The 14,659-nt window shown below is 38.3% G+C and overlaps 2 protein-coding genes across 3 annotated transcripts; one reads left to right on the top strand and one right to left on the bottom strand.

The window, feature by feature from the left end:
* Positions 1-439: 439 nt before the first annotated feature.
* LOC107595832 (sodium/myo-inositol cotransporter-like) lies at positions 440-7,759 on the bottom strand. Its single transcript, XM_016286404.1, has 2 exons — positions 7,493-7,759; positions 440-4,352 (listed from the first exon to the last, which is right to left on the bottom strand). The coding sequence occupies exon 2, from the start codon at positions 4,074-4,076 to the stop codon at positions 1,947-1,949; it is 2,130 nt and encodes a 709-aa protein (XP_016141890.1). The 5' UTR covers positions 4,077-4,352; positions 7,493-7,759; the 3' UTR covers positions 440-1,946.
* A 1,118-nt stretch (positions 7,760-8,877) lies between these two features.
* On the top strand, positions 8,878-12,836 carry LOC107595838 (ATP synthase subunit O, mitochondrial-like). Of its 2 annotated transcripts, none has more exons than XM_016286413.1 (7): positions 8,878-8,919; positions 10,129-10,179; positions 10,560-10,670; positions 10,766-10,895; positions 11,135-11,247; positions 11,377-11,463; positions 12,597-12,836. In XM_016286413.1, the coding sequence occupies exons 1-7, from the start codon at positions 8,893-8,895 to the stop codon at positions 12,705-12,707; spliced, it is 630 nt and encodes a 209-aa protein (XP_016141899.1). In that variant the 5' UTR covers positions 8,878-8,892; the 3' UTR covers positions 12,708-12,836. The 2 variants fall into 2 exon arrangements, with proteins under 2 accessions (XP_016141899.1, XP_016141898.1); XM_016286412.1 differs by lacking the exon at positions 8,878-8,919 and adding an exon at positions 9,504-9,596.
* The last annotated feature ends 1,823 nt before the right edge of the window (positions 12,837-14,659 follow it).

Below are 14,659 nucleotides of genomic sequence, written 5' to 3'. Positions count from 1 at the left end.
GTGTGTGCTAAAAGATGTTCTGTTGGAGCATAAAGTCTACCACAAACAACACATGAAAACTGAACATTTATTTGATAATTTCAAGGAAATCATGTCAGGTTTGGCTGATGAGAACAATTAATCTGAATTAATTAGGCTTCAGATAATCACAACAGTTCCTAAACTTTGTAAATTTACCCTTAAGTTATTTCATTTCAGCTTAAGCAGTGATATGACTGTGATTTTTCACTCTGAGATTGAGAATGAATCTACAAATAAAAATAAGATGAGCTGATAGCTGCAAAGAAATAGGAATCACTTCAGTAACATTCACAAGAACCAGTCAAAAATTAATTAATTAATTAATTTGGGGAAAATAAATATAAATTAACAAATCTCTATTGAACATTTTTTTTATTTATGTACCTTTTTTACAAAAAGATTATTTGTACAAAAATGGATTTAAATACACAGTGATTTACATAGATTTAATTTACAATGTAAAACAATAGCCCTCCAATGACTTTATCCCTATCTAATTTTATTTGGAATGATAAAAAAAAAAATGTTGCACCTCTCCATATAACTCTTTTGACATAACTTCTGAATTCAAATTTCATTACAATTAAGGGCTTTTCAAGGTTTTAATACAACATTGTGAACTTGTACTTAAAAAAAGAAGTTACATCTATCTAGAAAATCCCTCACGCACATCTCATATTCAGTAAGGCCATCCAGCAGTTCCCCTTTGTCTGAACAAATAGTGCATTCAACAGCAGATCAACAACAGGCAATGCCTGTTACTGCAGCCACAATCAAATTCTTCTTCTTCTAGAAGAACAAGATACTATTTTGCGCAGCAATCAAAATTGGACATCCCAGTCTTAATAACCCGTTTTGGGATATCAAAATATCAGTTATGATATCAGTTATTAACACATTAATGATTGTGTTCTCTAGCTAGCAAGTCTTTCCTGTGGCGGTTCTGATGGTCATTTAGTAACATCCACATAACCAGTCTGTGTTTTATAGTTGCGTTGTTTTGTAGTGGAAGTCTTTTCACGTTAACTGTTAAATTCCCAAAATGAAGACAAAGCAGTGTCTTTACAGCTTATGCTCTACACAAAAGGCATTTTGGTGTTTTGTTTTTGTCCAATTAAATCAGCTATAAATACAAAGAAATGAAAGCAAATTGCATACAGAGTTACAGTTACAATTTACATGAATGGACCTAAACACTTGTATTTGGGAATGTACATCAAGGTGCCAGGTTTAATCAGACGGCACAACACCTTAGTGATATGGTTTTTTTTTTTTTTGCAAAAGTTTTTATAAACTTTGACATCATGATACATTTCTCACCTTTTCTAACTTAAAATGTATAATTTACATATTTTCCATTTAACATTAAAACTTTGGAAACAATATTCCAGTTACACAGGTGACAAATTTACAAGTGAGGTCAAGTTTTAGAAATTTGGTATTCCTAAGAGTGTGCTTACAATTACAAATGTATATACAAAAGACAAAGTCCTTACACATTTAAGTACTAGTATATAAGTGGTCTGTTGAGAAAAAAAATTACTTGAGGCAAAAAACTGACCTCCTTTCGGTTTGGAGGAGTGTACACGTTAAGGCAAAATTCACCAAGGAAAAAAATAGTATATTCTCATTAGCTTAACTCAACCAACTATAAAAAAAGCTACCGTTTCAACAACACATTTGATCATCAACATACCACAAAGAAGAGTTGAACATTTTCAAGGAGGTGTGACAGAGCCAAGGCAAAGAACAAATAACTTATATCAGTATGATTCAAAATGCTTAGAGTCCCTAAAAGGAAGTTATAAAAAGAAAGATAAACCACACTGTAAATATTACAGACCCTAAATGGCTTGTATTAACAAATAATTCATATAAATATGCTGTCTTTCACACAGGCCTTACGGTACTGCAAGATCAGCATATTACAAGGAGAAGTACACAAACATGAAAACACCCAGTGAACAGACGAATACCAGGCCTACGTTAAGTAAGATCTTGATCTTAGGAGGTTCATAAAGCATTTCAAGTACAGCTCCTTCATCTACTTCAATGACTTTGGGTTCGATAACAGACGTTTTCTCTTTGTGACAACAAATCCAGTCAGACACTTGAAGGCAGCTCTCTTCATCACACTTGCCTTGATTCTTCTGTTTTACAAGGTCTGCATGACCATTGGCATACAGCTCCATCGGTGTGGATGCCTCTGTGCTGGGGGTCATGGGATCTTGGTCACAAGAGGAGGGCATAAGGAGTTTCATGTCAGCCCCATCAAGACATCTCTCCTTCTGGATGTCTTCAGGAACATCTTTCTTGAGAACACCGTCGCCACTGCCATTAGTGAGTTTGTACATCTCCTCTCGTTCTGTCACAGGAAGGCGCTTAAGTTCTTTCAAGCCCCAGATTGTGGTACGCTTGATCTTCTCCTCTTCTAGGGGTGATGTGCACAGACTGACACACACAGCCACCAGCCCGGAGATCCAAAACAGCCCGGCGGCAATGTACATGTAGTGGACATGTGTGATGAAAGCCGGGCGTTCATCCTGCTGGTCACATTTTGGCTCACGATATATAAACCCAAGGAAGAGGCGGGTGGTGCCTAGTACGAACCCAGTCATGCTGCCCCAAAATGCGCCGGTCTCATTGCAACGTTTCCAGAAGACTCCAAGCAGAAAGAGGGCAGCAATGGGAGGCGTGAGGTATCCTGCCATTTCCTGAATGTACAAGTACATCTGGCCACCTTGCATCTCAATAATGGCAGGCACCCAAGCGATGCTGATAGTCACCATGAATATCACAAACAACCTGCCAACGACCACCAGCTCACAGGAGGAGGCACATACACGCAGCATTTTATAAATGTCTAATGTGAAGATGGTGCTAGCGCTGTTAAAAATCGAATCCAGGTCACTCATGAGGGCAGCGATCATCACAGCCATCATCAACCCTCTGAGACCCACCGGCATCACGTTCATGACCAGCCGAGGGTAGGCGATGTTGGAACAGCCAGCCTGACTGCCACACACAGCCATGCAGTGCTCTGGTCCGATGCATACCAGCTCATCAGGGAACAATATTCGGGAGATCATTCCTGGAATAACGATGATGAACATAGGAAGGACCTTAAGCATTCCCGCCATAAGTGTGGAGCCTTTAGCATGGGCGATATTCTTGGCAGCTAACACTCTCTGGACGATGACCTGGTCAGCACACCAGTACCAAATGGATGAGGGTGTTTGACCCAAAAGGAAGCCTGGCCAAGGGATGTCCTCATCAAGCGGCCCTCGTAGGAGCTTGAGGGAATCTGGCTTGGGATGAATTCGGCAGGAGTTTGTGTACTGAAAGCTGAAGTTGCTGTTAGCCAGGATGGCTGTGACGTTGGGGATCGCCTCCATGTATTTTTCCCGCACCCCTTCCAAACCGCCTACCTTGACCAGGCTGATGATGGTAAGGGTTAACGCACCGCCAATCATGAGCACGGCCTGCAGAGTGTCTGTGTAGATCACAGCTGCCAGTCCACCGGTTACTGTCAGCAAGGCGGTCATGGAGATAAGCAAGATGATCGACAGGTAGAGGTTCCAGCCAAGAGACTCCTGGATGAAAAGAGCTCCTGCATACAAGTCCACTGAGAGTTTAGTAAAGATGTACAGTAGAAGTGAGAGGGCTGCGAAGTAAACCTTTAGCCGCTTGCCTCCATAGCGCTTGGAGAGGTACTCTGGCATGGTGTAAACTCCAGAGTAGATGTAGACTGGGACGAACACCCAACCGAGCAGCTGCAGAAGAAGGAGGGCATTGAACTCCCAGGCACCCACTGCAAAACCACTGGCTGCACCAGAACCAGCAAGTCCAATGAAATGCTCGCTGCCGATGTTGCTGACAAACAGTGAGGCACCGATCACCACCCAATTCATATTCCGACCTGCCAGGAAGTAGCCGCTGACAGTGCTACGATTGGCCTTCCACATGGAGAGGAGACCAATGGCAAGCACAAGGACAAAATAAAGTGCAACAACTGCAATATCCACTGCCTCCATCGCTGGTCCCGTTTTTAACATGTTTAAACTACTATCACAGTTCAAAATGCAATTGTCTGAAATAATTTTGGCTTATTTGGGCAAAGATGCAAGCAAAATAAAAACCTCTTATTCCTTTGGTTTGCTGTCTTTCTAGAAGGAAACTGAAGCATCCGCCATCTTTCAGTTGAATTTCTATTTGGTCTGTGTTTGGTTTTGATTTGATTGGTTATCCAACGGTGCTCTCATGAAGCACAAGAGTTATTTTGGGGAGGATGTCTCTGGCTTCTGGTCTAGAAATGGCAAGAGTTTACATTCCTGCAAGACAGCAAACACAAAGAAAGAGAGAGAGACAGGGCATGCATTAGATCAAGTGTGGATCAAAAGACTTTTCCCCGTCCCATTCATTATTACTAGCCACTGACTATAATCACCACAAAACAGGAAAATAGCATTTTGATAAAGATTTTATTTATATAATTGCTACAGTTGTTATTCTGTTGAGGAATATATACAAAGATTTACAAAGGCAGAAAACAGAAATTATGCACAATATTTACGCTGGTACCAAATTAGTAATTGGATGATTTGAAACATTTTACTGATTTATTGGTATTCAACAATATTGGTTATTTAATTGTGCATTCACATAATCACATTTCCCTTATTTTACATTTCGCTTAACTTTCCCTCACTTAATATTTTAAAACACTAATAAAACTGTTAAATACAACCTTCAGCGAATCTCAAAATTAATATAACTGTCCATTATAATGTCATGCTTGCTAAATTCATATAGAATTTTAATATCAGTGCATCCTTAATTAATTAATTAATTTAATTAATAACAGAAATATAAACACTGTTTAATTCACCGTTTGTCCATTCATTCAAATATATGATAACAAAATGATAATAACAACAAATATTTATCATAATAATCCATTTCTCCTTTCAATCTTTATTAAAACAATTGTTTATCCCACATTTGTTAAACCTCACTTTCAACATGTATAAGAATTTAGCTACATTTGTTTGACTGGATTTGTATTTATTTATTTTGTACATAAACTTATTAAATAATGTGTTATTACATGTGTTATTATACATGTGTTATACATTATATACATGTGTTATTACATCTTGGTCTCCTAGAATTTTAATATCAGTGCATCCTTAATTAATTTATTTATTTAATTAATAACAGAAATATAAACACTGTTTAATTCACCGTTTGTCCATTCATTCAAATATATGATAACAAAATGATAATAACAACAAATATTTATCATAATAATCCATTTCTCCTTTCAATCTTTATTAAAACAATTGTTTATCCCACATTTGTTAAACCTCACTTTCAACATGTATAAGAATTTAGCTACATTTGTTTGACTGGATTTGTATTTATTTATTTTGTACATAAACTTATTAAATAATGTGTTATTACACGTGTTATTATACATGTGTTATACATTATATACATGTGTTATTACATCTTGGTCTCCAATAATAATAATCACTGCCTGGCTTTTTTGTGTGCATAACCTACGCAACACATACACATATGTGCCGCATCACTTTCCAATCCATGGCTCTGCCATTTGAAACTATACCAGCTCTGACTTCAGGCACTAATTCCTTGTGAATCATAGGGCAGATTATTACATAACACTACACTGGTTGGTTCTGACAGCTAGCTTAACATCCTATGATATCTAACAGCAAGCTAAAGGTCAGACTGCAACAGCCCTGCCAACTATCCAATCAGTTTGGTCATATTACTGCTGAGGTTTAAAATGGAAATGAGAAACAAAGATTTAAAAGTAATCAAAGGTAAAACACACGACCAGATGCTTATGCCCATAAACAAAACAAAAAGATCCTCAAGAAATGTAAATAAGCAGTGACTGCTGCCACCTTTTGGTATTACTGTGAAATTGCTCCTGTAACACACTCAATATGCATATCACATATGTATCTGATGCATGATGTCAGAACAATGCCAACTCAGTTCCTCTTACATTATAGTCCAACATGGGGAGCCAAGTGCCCAACCCTTACCAAACAAAATCCCTTATCACCAATCTAGGTTAAATTCACATGCTGGAAAAAAGTCCACCGTTCCTCCTTACATTCCTTTTCATGGCCCAAGCTTTTTATAAAACAGGTAAGTTATGCCCTATCTGTACTTCATGAGGTTTTCACTTGTACAGTTTTCTCAGATATGCGCATATGCATTGAGACATAGAATTACTGTATATACACATTAAGAAATAATGATTACAATCCACCATGGCCTTATCTGTGTATCAAAGCACAACCATGATACCATGAGACTAATTGTATGACAGGGCTTGTGCTGATGTTATCAGGTTGCATTTGCTCATCAGCATTGATATAAACTTAGCATAACTGACAACACATCACAAATGACAAAACACAAAGTCAGCTAGATCTTAAAGGGACAGCTAACCTAATTCATTTACTGACCCTCATCCTTCCAAACCTCATATGACCTTTTTTAAGTGGAACACGAAAAGATGTGTAAGGTAGAATGCAAGTCTTGGTAATCATTAAGTTTGATGTATAGAAAACGATGCAATTGAAAGTGAATGGTGACCTTGACGGTCACAAATATTCTGCCTAACTAACAAATCCAAGAAAGAGTCAAAAAGGGTGAGTGAATGATGACATTCATTTTTGAATGAACCATCAGATCCCTAACAACCAGCCAGACCGTGATAATCTCCTTAAGGATCCTCTGGTTGGCCAAGGGGGGGAAAGGAAAGAGACTTGGGGTGGGCAAGATGGAAAATTTCCATTTGCAGCACCTCACTACAACCTCAAACGTGCTCTAGTAACAAGTGGCAATATAAACAAACATACATGACAGTAAATATTGAAGAGAACTAGTTCTTCAAGGATGAATGACAAAATCGACCCTATTAAAAACAATGCCCTATTATGCTGCGTATTGACACTCATATCGTGTTGGGAATTGTGTCGATTCTTTCGGCGTGGAATTTTACAGAGTGACAGGCTACAACACCAACCCACTGCGACTCCTGCGAAATTTCTAGAAGCAGCGCTCGCCGGACAGAACGATGCTTTATGCCGTAATATTTTTGTAGCGACCAAGACAGTCATTACTCACCCTCAAAATCTGTACGACTTTAACCGTCTCCATCATCATTCATTTTCAAAGATGTTAAACAATAAAGGTGAATGATGCCACGCCTCCTTGCTCAATTTTCAATGAACTATACCCATTTAATTCAAGACGTATTGATTATTTATAGCCTATTGCACTACTGAAATTCTTCAAATACGGCGCATTTGTACGCCGCAACAAACACAGTCTGTTTACGATTCCAAGTTTGCAAAGATCATTGGTTTAATTACATTCAAAATTCCTGTTTGATTAATACAATGGTTACACTTGAGATACAACTTACCATTTTCATGATATACCGTTAGTGTTGAAATCAAGAACTGATCAGCGCGTGTTTATAGATGATCGAACGGCTCCAAGTGAAGTGATCATCTACATCAGTTTCTGACAGCTTCAACGCGGAAGGATGCAGGATATGTTAGTTGTCAGAAGAGGTCTTTTCAAAGTTCAGAAATTGAAGATTTCATTCCTTCGGAATGAATGGTACCCCACACGCGCCTTTTATAAACGTCCAACCACTCTTATCTTCCGCTGTAAACGCCCTGGTATATTTGGTGTGTAAACGTGTCATAGCCATTTGTGGGGAAATTAGCATATTACGCCACGCCCACCACATCTCCCAGCAGAGTCTATTCTAAACGAGCCTTTGTTTCATGATTTATTACTTCTTGTAGTCCCTTACTAAATAATGGAAACTACTAGAAATTTACTACTACCTCTTTAGCCACGATCAAAACTTCAGGACTCATAGAGATTGTGAGAAAGGCTAATTCTAAGCCTCTTAGATTTTGCAGTCAAAAGAACAATCTGGAAATGCACAATAAGGTTCTTTGTTATAATGCTCATTAAGAATGTTCTTTACTAAGTTCGTTTACTTTAGTTTTAGTGTATGCATGCTATCATTTCATCCAACATAGCAATATATTTTACAGCCTTTCTGTCATCAGGAATTAGTAAAGTAAATAAATAGAATTCTAGTCAATTAACAGATCCACAGGTGCAACCGAAGGGTCCACCTACACATTAAAGCTGAAATAAAACACAAAAATAAACACAATTACTCATTGGTTATGCTATATCTTTATCAATAGTCTGTATCTGGGTGAAAGGATCAAGATCATTTTTTGACATGATGTCATATACAGCTGAGCTTCTTGCTCATGGGCTGAGCTGCATCTGTCTTCACACACAATGAACAGATGAAAAAGTGCAGTGCAATTCAATTGCAGTCATGTAAGATAAAGGTGTTATTCCAAATCAGCCGAGGTGAGGTAATGCCAATATGAATGAATTTTTTTTTTCAGAAAGACATTCTGCCTGCAGTCAGCAATGACCTTGGTCGCTTTACAATAATAAACACAAGATTGGAAGTTGAGAACTGTGATCTTTAAGTATGCGTCCAAGCCTCTGTAATACCAGTATATCAGGTTCGGTAAAAATAAATTGATTTGATTTTGGACTGACCACCAGATTTAAGATGAATGCTACATAAGAACTGAACTCAAGACGCTTTACACACGTTGATTCAGACGAGACAAAAAATCTAATCTTTCCGAGTAATTTTCCACTGATATGACTAACCACATTTCCCACAATGCATGAGGCCAGCTCTGCGTATTTCTTCCGAGAGTTTGACGCATGCGCACTGCGCAGTGCTTTTGACCTACACAGTCGCAGGAGAAAATGGCAGCGCTTGGAGTGGGGCTGCAGGTATGACATTCTGATGAACCTTGGTGTTTGTATGGAAAACCACGAGATGTTTGGCTTGGTGTAGTTAAATCTATGTAATCTTTTGAAACTTAAATTATTTGATCTTTGGAACCAACATGATTTGTCTGATAACTGAACGAGGCCTTGACACTCAGTGTCCAATAATAATAATCACTGCCTGGCTTTTTTGTGTGCATAACCTACGCAACACATACACATATGTGCCGCATCACTTTCCAATCCATGGCTCTGCCATTTGAAACTATACCAGCTCTGACTTCAGGCACTAATTCCTTGTGAATCATAGGGCAGATTATTACATAACACTACACTGGTTGGTTCTGACAGCTAGCTTAACATCCTATGATATCTAACAGCAAGCTAAAGGTCAGACTGCAACAGCCCTGCCAACTATCCAATCAGTTTGGTCATATTACTGCTGAGGTTTAAAATGGAAATGAGAAACAAAGATTTAAAAGTAATCAAATTGATTCAGACGAGACAAAAAATCTAATCTTTCCGAGTAATTTTCCACTGATATGACTAACCACATTTCCCACAATGCATGAGGCCAGCTCTGCGTATTTCTTCCGAGAGTTTGACGCATGCGCACTGCGCAGTGCTTTTGACCTACACAGTCGCAGGAGAAAATGGCAGCGCTTGGAGTGGGGCTGCAGGTATGACATTCTGATGAACCTTGGTGTTTGTATGGAAAACCACGAGATGTTTGGCTTGGTGTAGTTAAATCTATGTAATCTTTTGAAACTTAAATTATTTGATCTTTGGAACCAACATGATTTGTCTGATAACTGAACGAGGCCTTGACACTCAGTGTCTCAGCTGCGACATGAAACATTACAGTCATCCAAACCGTGTGCTCTTGTGAGAGCCTAGCAATCCACTATATAGTTAATATGTTCATTAGCGTCTCCCATCTTGAGTTGCATTAGCTAAATTTATTTATATAAGGACCTGATGAATCTGTGCTCCAAATATGCTCATTATTTGATTAAACACTGAAAATGAGATTGGACATACGTTTTAAAACCTATAAGAAGTGAGAACGCTATAGAAGTCCTATGATGCAGTTTTGAAACGCAATAAGTGACACTGCTGAAATCAAAAGCTTAGAATTTATATTTATAACCAGGTCGTGTCTGTCATGTTTGATAAATCTTCATGCATGTTATTTTCTTCATCTCTGTGCAGGTGCGTCAGTTTAGCACCTCTGTGATCCGACCAGTAGCAAAACTTGCCAAGGTAAAAAAAATAAAAAATAAAAGTAATTCATTTTAAGTAACATTATATACCAGGGAAAAAAGTTACTATGACATATTCTGAAAACATTTTACTCCGTATAAGTGTAATTCTGCAGTACTGACATTTATAGTAACTATACAGTATTTTGTGAAATGCACAGAGATTTCTTTGTGTAATAGTATTTAATTTATTTTGGTGTTGATTCAACTGCACATTTTAATTCTGATGCATTTGCTGTAGAAACTGTGACATGATGCCAAAGTACTTATAAACTTTCAGATGTCTTTGATTTTTTTTAATGTGTTTATTTAATCACTCCGTAATAGTGTAAGCGTTTTTTGCACACCAGGCTGCATTCTTACCATAGTACGTTTCTTCAGCCCCCTATCCAGGTCTATGGGGTGGAGGGACGTTATGCTACTGCCCTGTTCTCTGCTGCCAGCAAGCAGAAGAGCCTTGATAAGGTTGAACAGGAGCTTGGACATATATTTGTGAGTTTCACTTTGGATTTCCCTCTCTTTGTTTGTGCTTGTTTTACACGATGCTTCAATAGTTCTTGCTTATCTTTCATTTTCCCACTTCCTAGAGCCTGATTAAGAATCCTAAGCTGTCAAGTATCGTGATGAACCCCCATGTGAAGCGCAGTGTCAAACAGAAGACTTTCATTGATGCTTTGACCAAGGCAAAACTCTCCCCCATCACCATCAACCTCATCAGTGAGTTTTCTGACCAGCCATTATTCTCTCTGTATCCCAGGTTGATTCAGTGAGAACTATGGGGTGATTAAAATAAATGTGCAAGTAGAGTTTGCACATGTTAAGTGAAAAGTTTGTAGAAGCGTGACCTATATAAAAATGAATATCGAAATTGATAATAGTTGTACTTAGAAAATTCAGAGTATTTTATGGGTTTGAAAGTGTATTGTATATGCATATTTAATTATTTTTGTTTACAGATGTCCTAGCAGAAAATGGCCGCTTGACCTTTACCCCTGATGTCATCACAGCCTTTGGCAAAATGATGAGTGCCCACAGAGGAGAGGTCACATGCTCGGTCACCACCGCACAGGTAAGCAGTGTATGCATACATGTATGTTTGTACATGTTTTTTTGTTTTGTTTTAAAAGATTTCTGATCTGCATGGAAAGTTTCGAATGGGTTTTTTCATTCAAGTTTTGAATTAAACCTTGTTGAACAGCCTCTGGATGAAGCTAATCTTGCAGAGCTGAAGATGGCACTGAATGGTTTCCTGGCAAAGGGAGAGACCATCAAGCTTGAGACCAAGGTTGGAGAGCATGTTGGGCTTCATTTTAGTGATTATTTTAAAATAAACTTATTTTAAGAAGGTACTTAGTAGGGCTGCATGATAAATCGAACGAGATCGCGATTCGACAGAAGCTGCGATTGTCATGCGTATCTTTCAGTGAAGCACGGTTCTGTGATCAGCAGTAAATCTCCATCCAAAGGCCAGAGGGCGCTCTCGCGCTGAAACTCCAAATACGCCTCGCAGAAGAAACCAAGAAAATGCCTATAGCTGCAGCTGAATAAACAGAACATTCAACTGCTTTCATTGATTCAACGTGACTAATAAACACGACTATGGCAATATACTGTTTATCTGAGTTCTTCTTATTATAATTTTCATTAAAATAAAGTATATTTATAATTCAATGCCTTTATCACTGCTTAAATACTATGAAATATGTTGCATGCCTTATTCTGTGTAAGAAGCCTCATCTCACAGAAGGATTTATTTCAAACACTTGACTGACATGAAGTGAGTTTGGAGTAAAAATGTTATTAAATGTGGTATTTTCACATGCTTTCAGATGGAGCAGCATTTACTTCACAGAGCCGTGGTTCACTGAGAAGCTATGCAAACAGCTGTCATTATCGCAAATGATTTCTTCGATTTCAGAATCGCGCAATAAAATCGTCTGCAAATATATATTTTTTTTTTTTCTGCGTAACTTATCAGTGAACTACGGCTTTGTGTAGTAAATGCTGCTCCATCTGAAAGCACGTGATGATGATTTCCTGCTGATTACAGAACCGGCATTACTATCAAAATGCGCATGACAGTCGTATTCGATTAATCGTGCAGCCCTAGTACTTGGGTCAGCCTAATGTTTTGATTTTATTTTTCACTAAAGTTTAAAATCTTCACTTCCTTGCTTCATTTCTAATATATCATAACAGAAAGAGTGCTAAAATGTTCATATTGAGTTAGAATTAGGTGAAACCTTTTGAAAAGGACCTTGTCTTTTTAATGTCATTTGCTCGTATCTGTTTTGTCGTCTGCTCATCCTTGTGAAATTGACCACACAAAATAAATGATTGTTTTTATCAAAGAGGTTTGTTATATTTATTGCAATGTAATACAGATGTTTAATGTGTTTCTCTTCCTCCTTCCCACAGTCTGATTCCTCTATCCTTGGGGGCATGATCGTGAGCATTGGTGATAAGTATGTTGACATGTCTACCAAGACAAAGGTCCAGAAGCTCACAAAGCTAATCAGGGAGACCTAAGTCCTGTGGACTGACCAGACCTAATCAAATCAAGATTCAGTGGGTGAAGAAAGAACGACCTCTCTCTGCTGTTGTATAGTTCTATGAGCTTGTCCAGTTGTTCAAAATAAATATTATGTAACAGTTAAACTGTTTATTATTTTTATTAAATGACATGATTCTATCTATCTATGGTATAATGTATATACACGCACAGAGTCTATGGAAAATCATCATACCCCTTTGAAAGAGTTGCATTGCCGTTGCGTTGTTGTTTTAGCGGCTGCCCATCTTCAGCTGTATAACAGAGGGTTGCTGGTTTTCCTCAAGAATTTGTACAAATATTGTACAAATTCATATTATGGTAAAAAAAACAGTTAAGTAAAGAGAAAAGACAGTCCATCATTACTTTGAGAAATCAAGGTCTTTGAATGTATCTCCAAGTGCAGTCACCAAAAACATCAAATGAAATTGGCTCTCATAAGGACCATCCCAGAAAAGGAAGACCGAGAGCTACCTCTGCTGCAGAGGATATGTTTATTAGAATTACCAGCCTCAGAAACTGCCTATTGACAGCACCCCAGATTACAGCCCACATGAATGCTTCTTGGAGTTCAAGTCATATTTCAACATTCACAGTTCAGAGTAGACAGAGTCAGGCCTTCATGGTAGAATTGCAGCAAAGAAACCATTACTTTGGAAGAACAACAAGCAGTAGGGACTTGTTTGGTCCAGGAAACACAAGGAAGCGTCATTAGATCACATTCCGATAGATTGGCAACTTTTCCCATTCTGACACCAAACTGTCCTTTGGTCTGATGAGTGCAAATTTGAGATTTTTGGTTCTAACTGCTGTGTCTTTGTTAGACGTAGAGAGGGTGAACGGCCGGTTCCTGAATATGTGGTTCCCACTCTGAAGCATGGAAGAAGAGGTGTGATGGTGCGTTGCTGATGACACAGTCAAATTTGAGTCAAAACTGAGGGCACACTTAACCAACATGGTTACCACAGCGTTTTGCAGCGACATGCCATCCCATCTGGTTTGTACTTAGTGGGGCCATCATTTGTTTTCCAACAGGAAAATGACCCCAAACACACCTCTATGTTATGTAAGAGCTATTTGTCCAAGAAGGAGAGTGATGGAGAGCTTAATCAGATGACCTGGCCTCCACAATCCTACAATCTAAATCCAATTGAGATGTTTTGGTATGAGTTGGACCAGAGTGTGAAGGAAAAACAGCCAACAAGTACTCAACCCTTCTTGGAACTCCTTCAAGTTAGTTGGAAAACCATTCCAGGTGACTGCCTAATGAGGCTAACTGAGAGAATGCCAAGAATGTGCAAAGCTGTCATCAAAGAAAAAGGTGGCTACTTTGAAGAATCGAAAATATAAAACGTATTCTGGGTTATTTAACACGTTTTTGTTGACTACATAATTACACATTTCTTCTGTCATAATTTCAAAGACTTCCGTATTAATTTACAATGTTGAAAATAAAAATAAAGAAAAACTATTGAATAAGGTGTGTTCAAACCAGGAGTGCCCAAACTCGGTCCTGGAGGGCCGGTGTCCTGCAGAGTTTAGCTCAAGCTTGCCTCAACACACCTGCCTAAGTTTCTAGTATGCCTATAAGAGCTTGATTATCTGGTTCTGGTGTGTTTAATTGGGGTTGGAGCTAAACTCTTTTGGACACCGGTCCTCCAGGACCGAGTTTGGGCACCCCTGGTCCAAACTTTTTACTGTACTCTCTCTCTTGAAATTTGTAATCTTTTAAACCTTACTACATTTGCAATTGAGTTAGACCTTTGATTGTCATGCAAATACATCTCACATTAAAAGTCATGTATGGTGTAACGAGGCCTTGGTAAACTATGCTTCATAATAAGTCATAGTCAAACGTTGTTTTCACTAATGCACTGATGGTCAGTCAGTCGCCTCAAAATGTGTCAGGTTGGTGCAAGGAATGTAAACA

The sequence above is a fragment of the Sinocyclocheilus grahami genome, unplaced genomic scaffold, assembly GCF_001515645.1.
Source record: "Sinocyclocheilus grahami isolate Dianchi unplaced genomic scaffold, SAMN03320097.WGS_v1.1 scaffold209.1, whole genome shotgun sequence".
In the NCBI taxonomy this organism is placed as follows: Eukaryota; Metazoa; Chordata; class Actinopteri; order Cypriniformes; family Cyprinidae; genus Sinocyclocheilus; species Sinocyclocheilus grahami.
The sequence above is the reverse complement of the archived record's forward strand: the minus strand, read 5'-3'. Positions and strand labels throughout refer to the sequence as shown.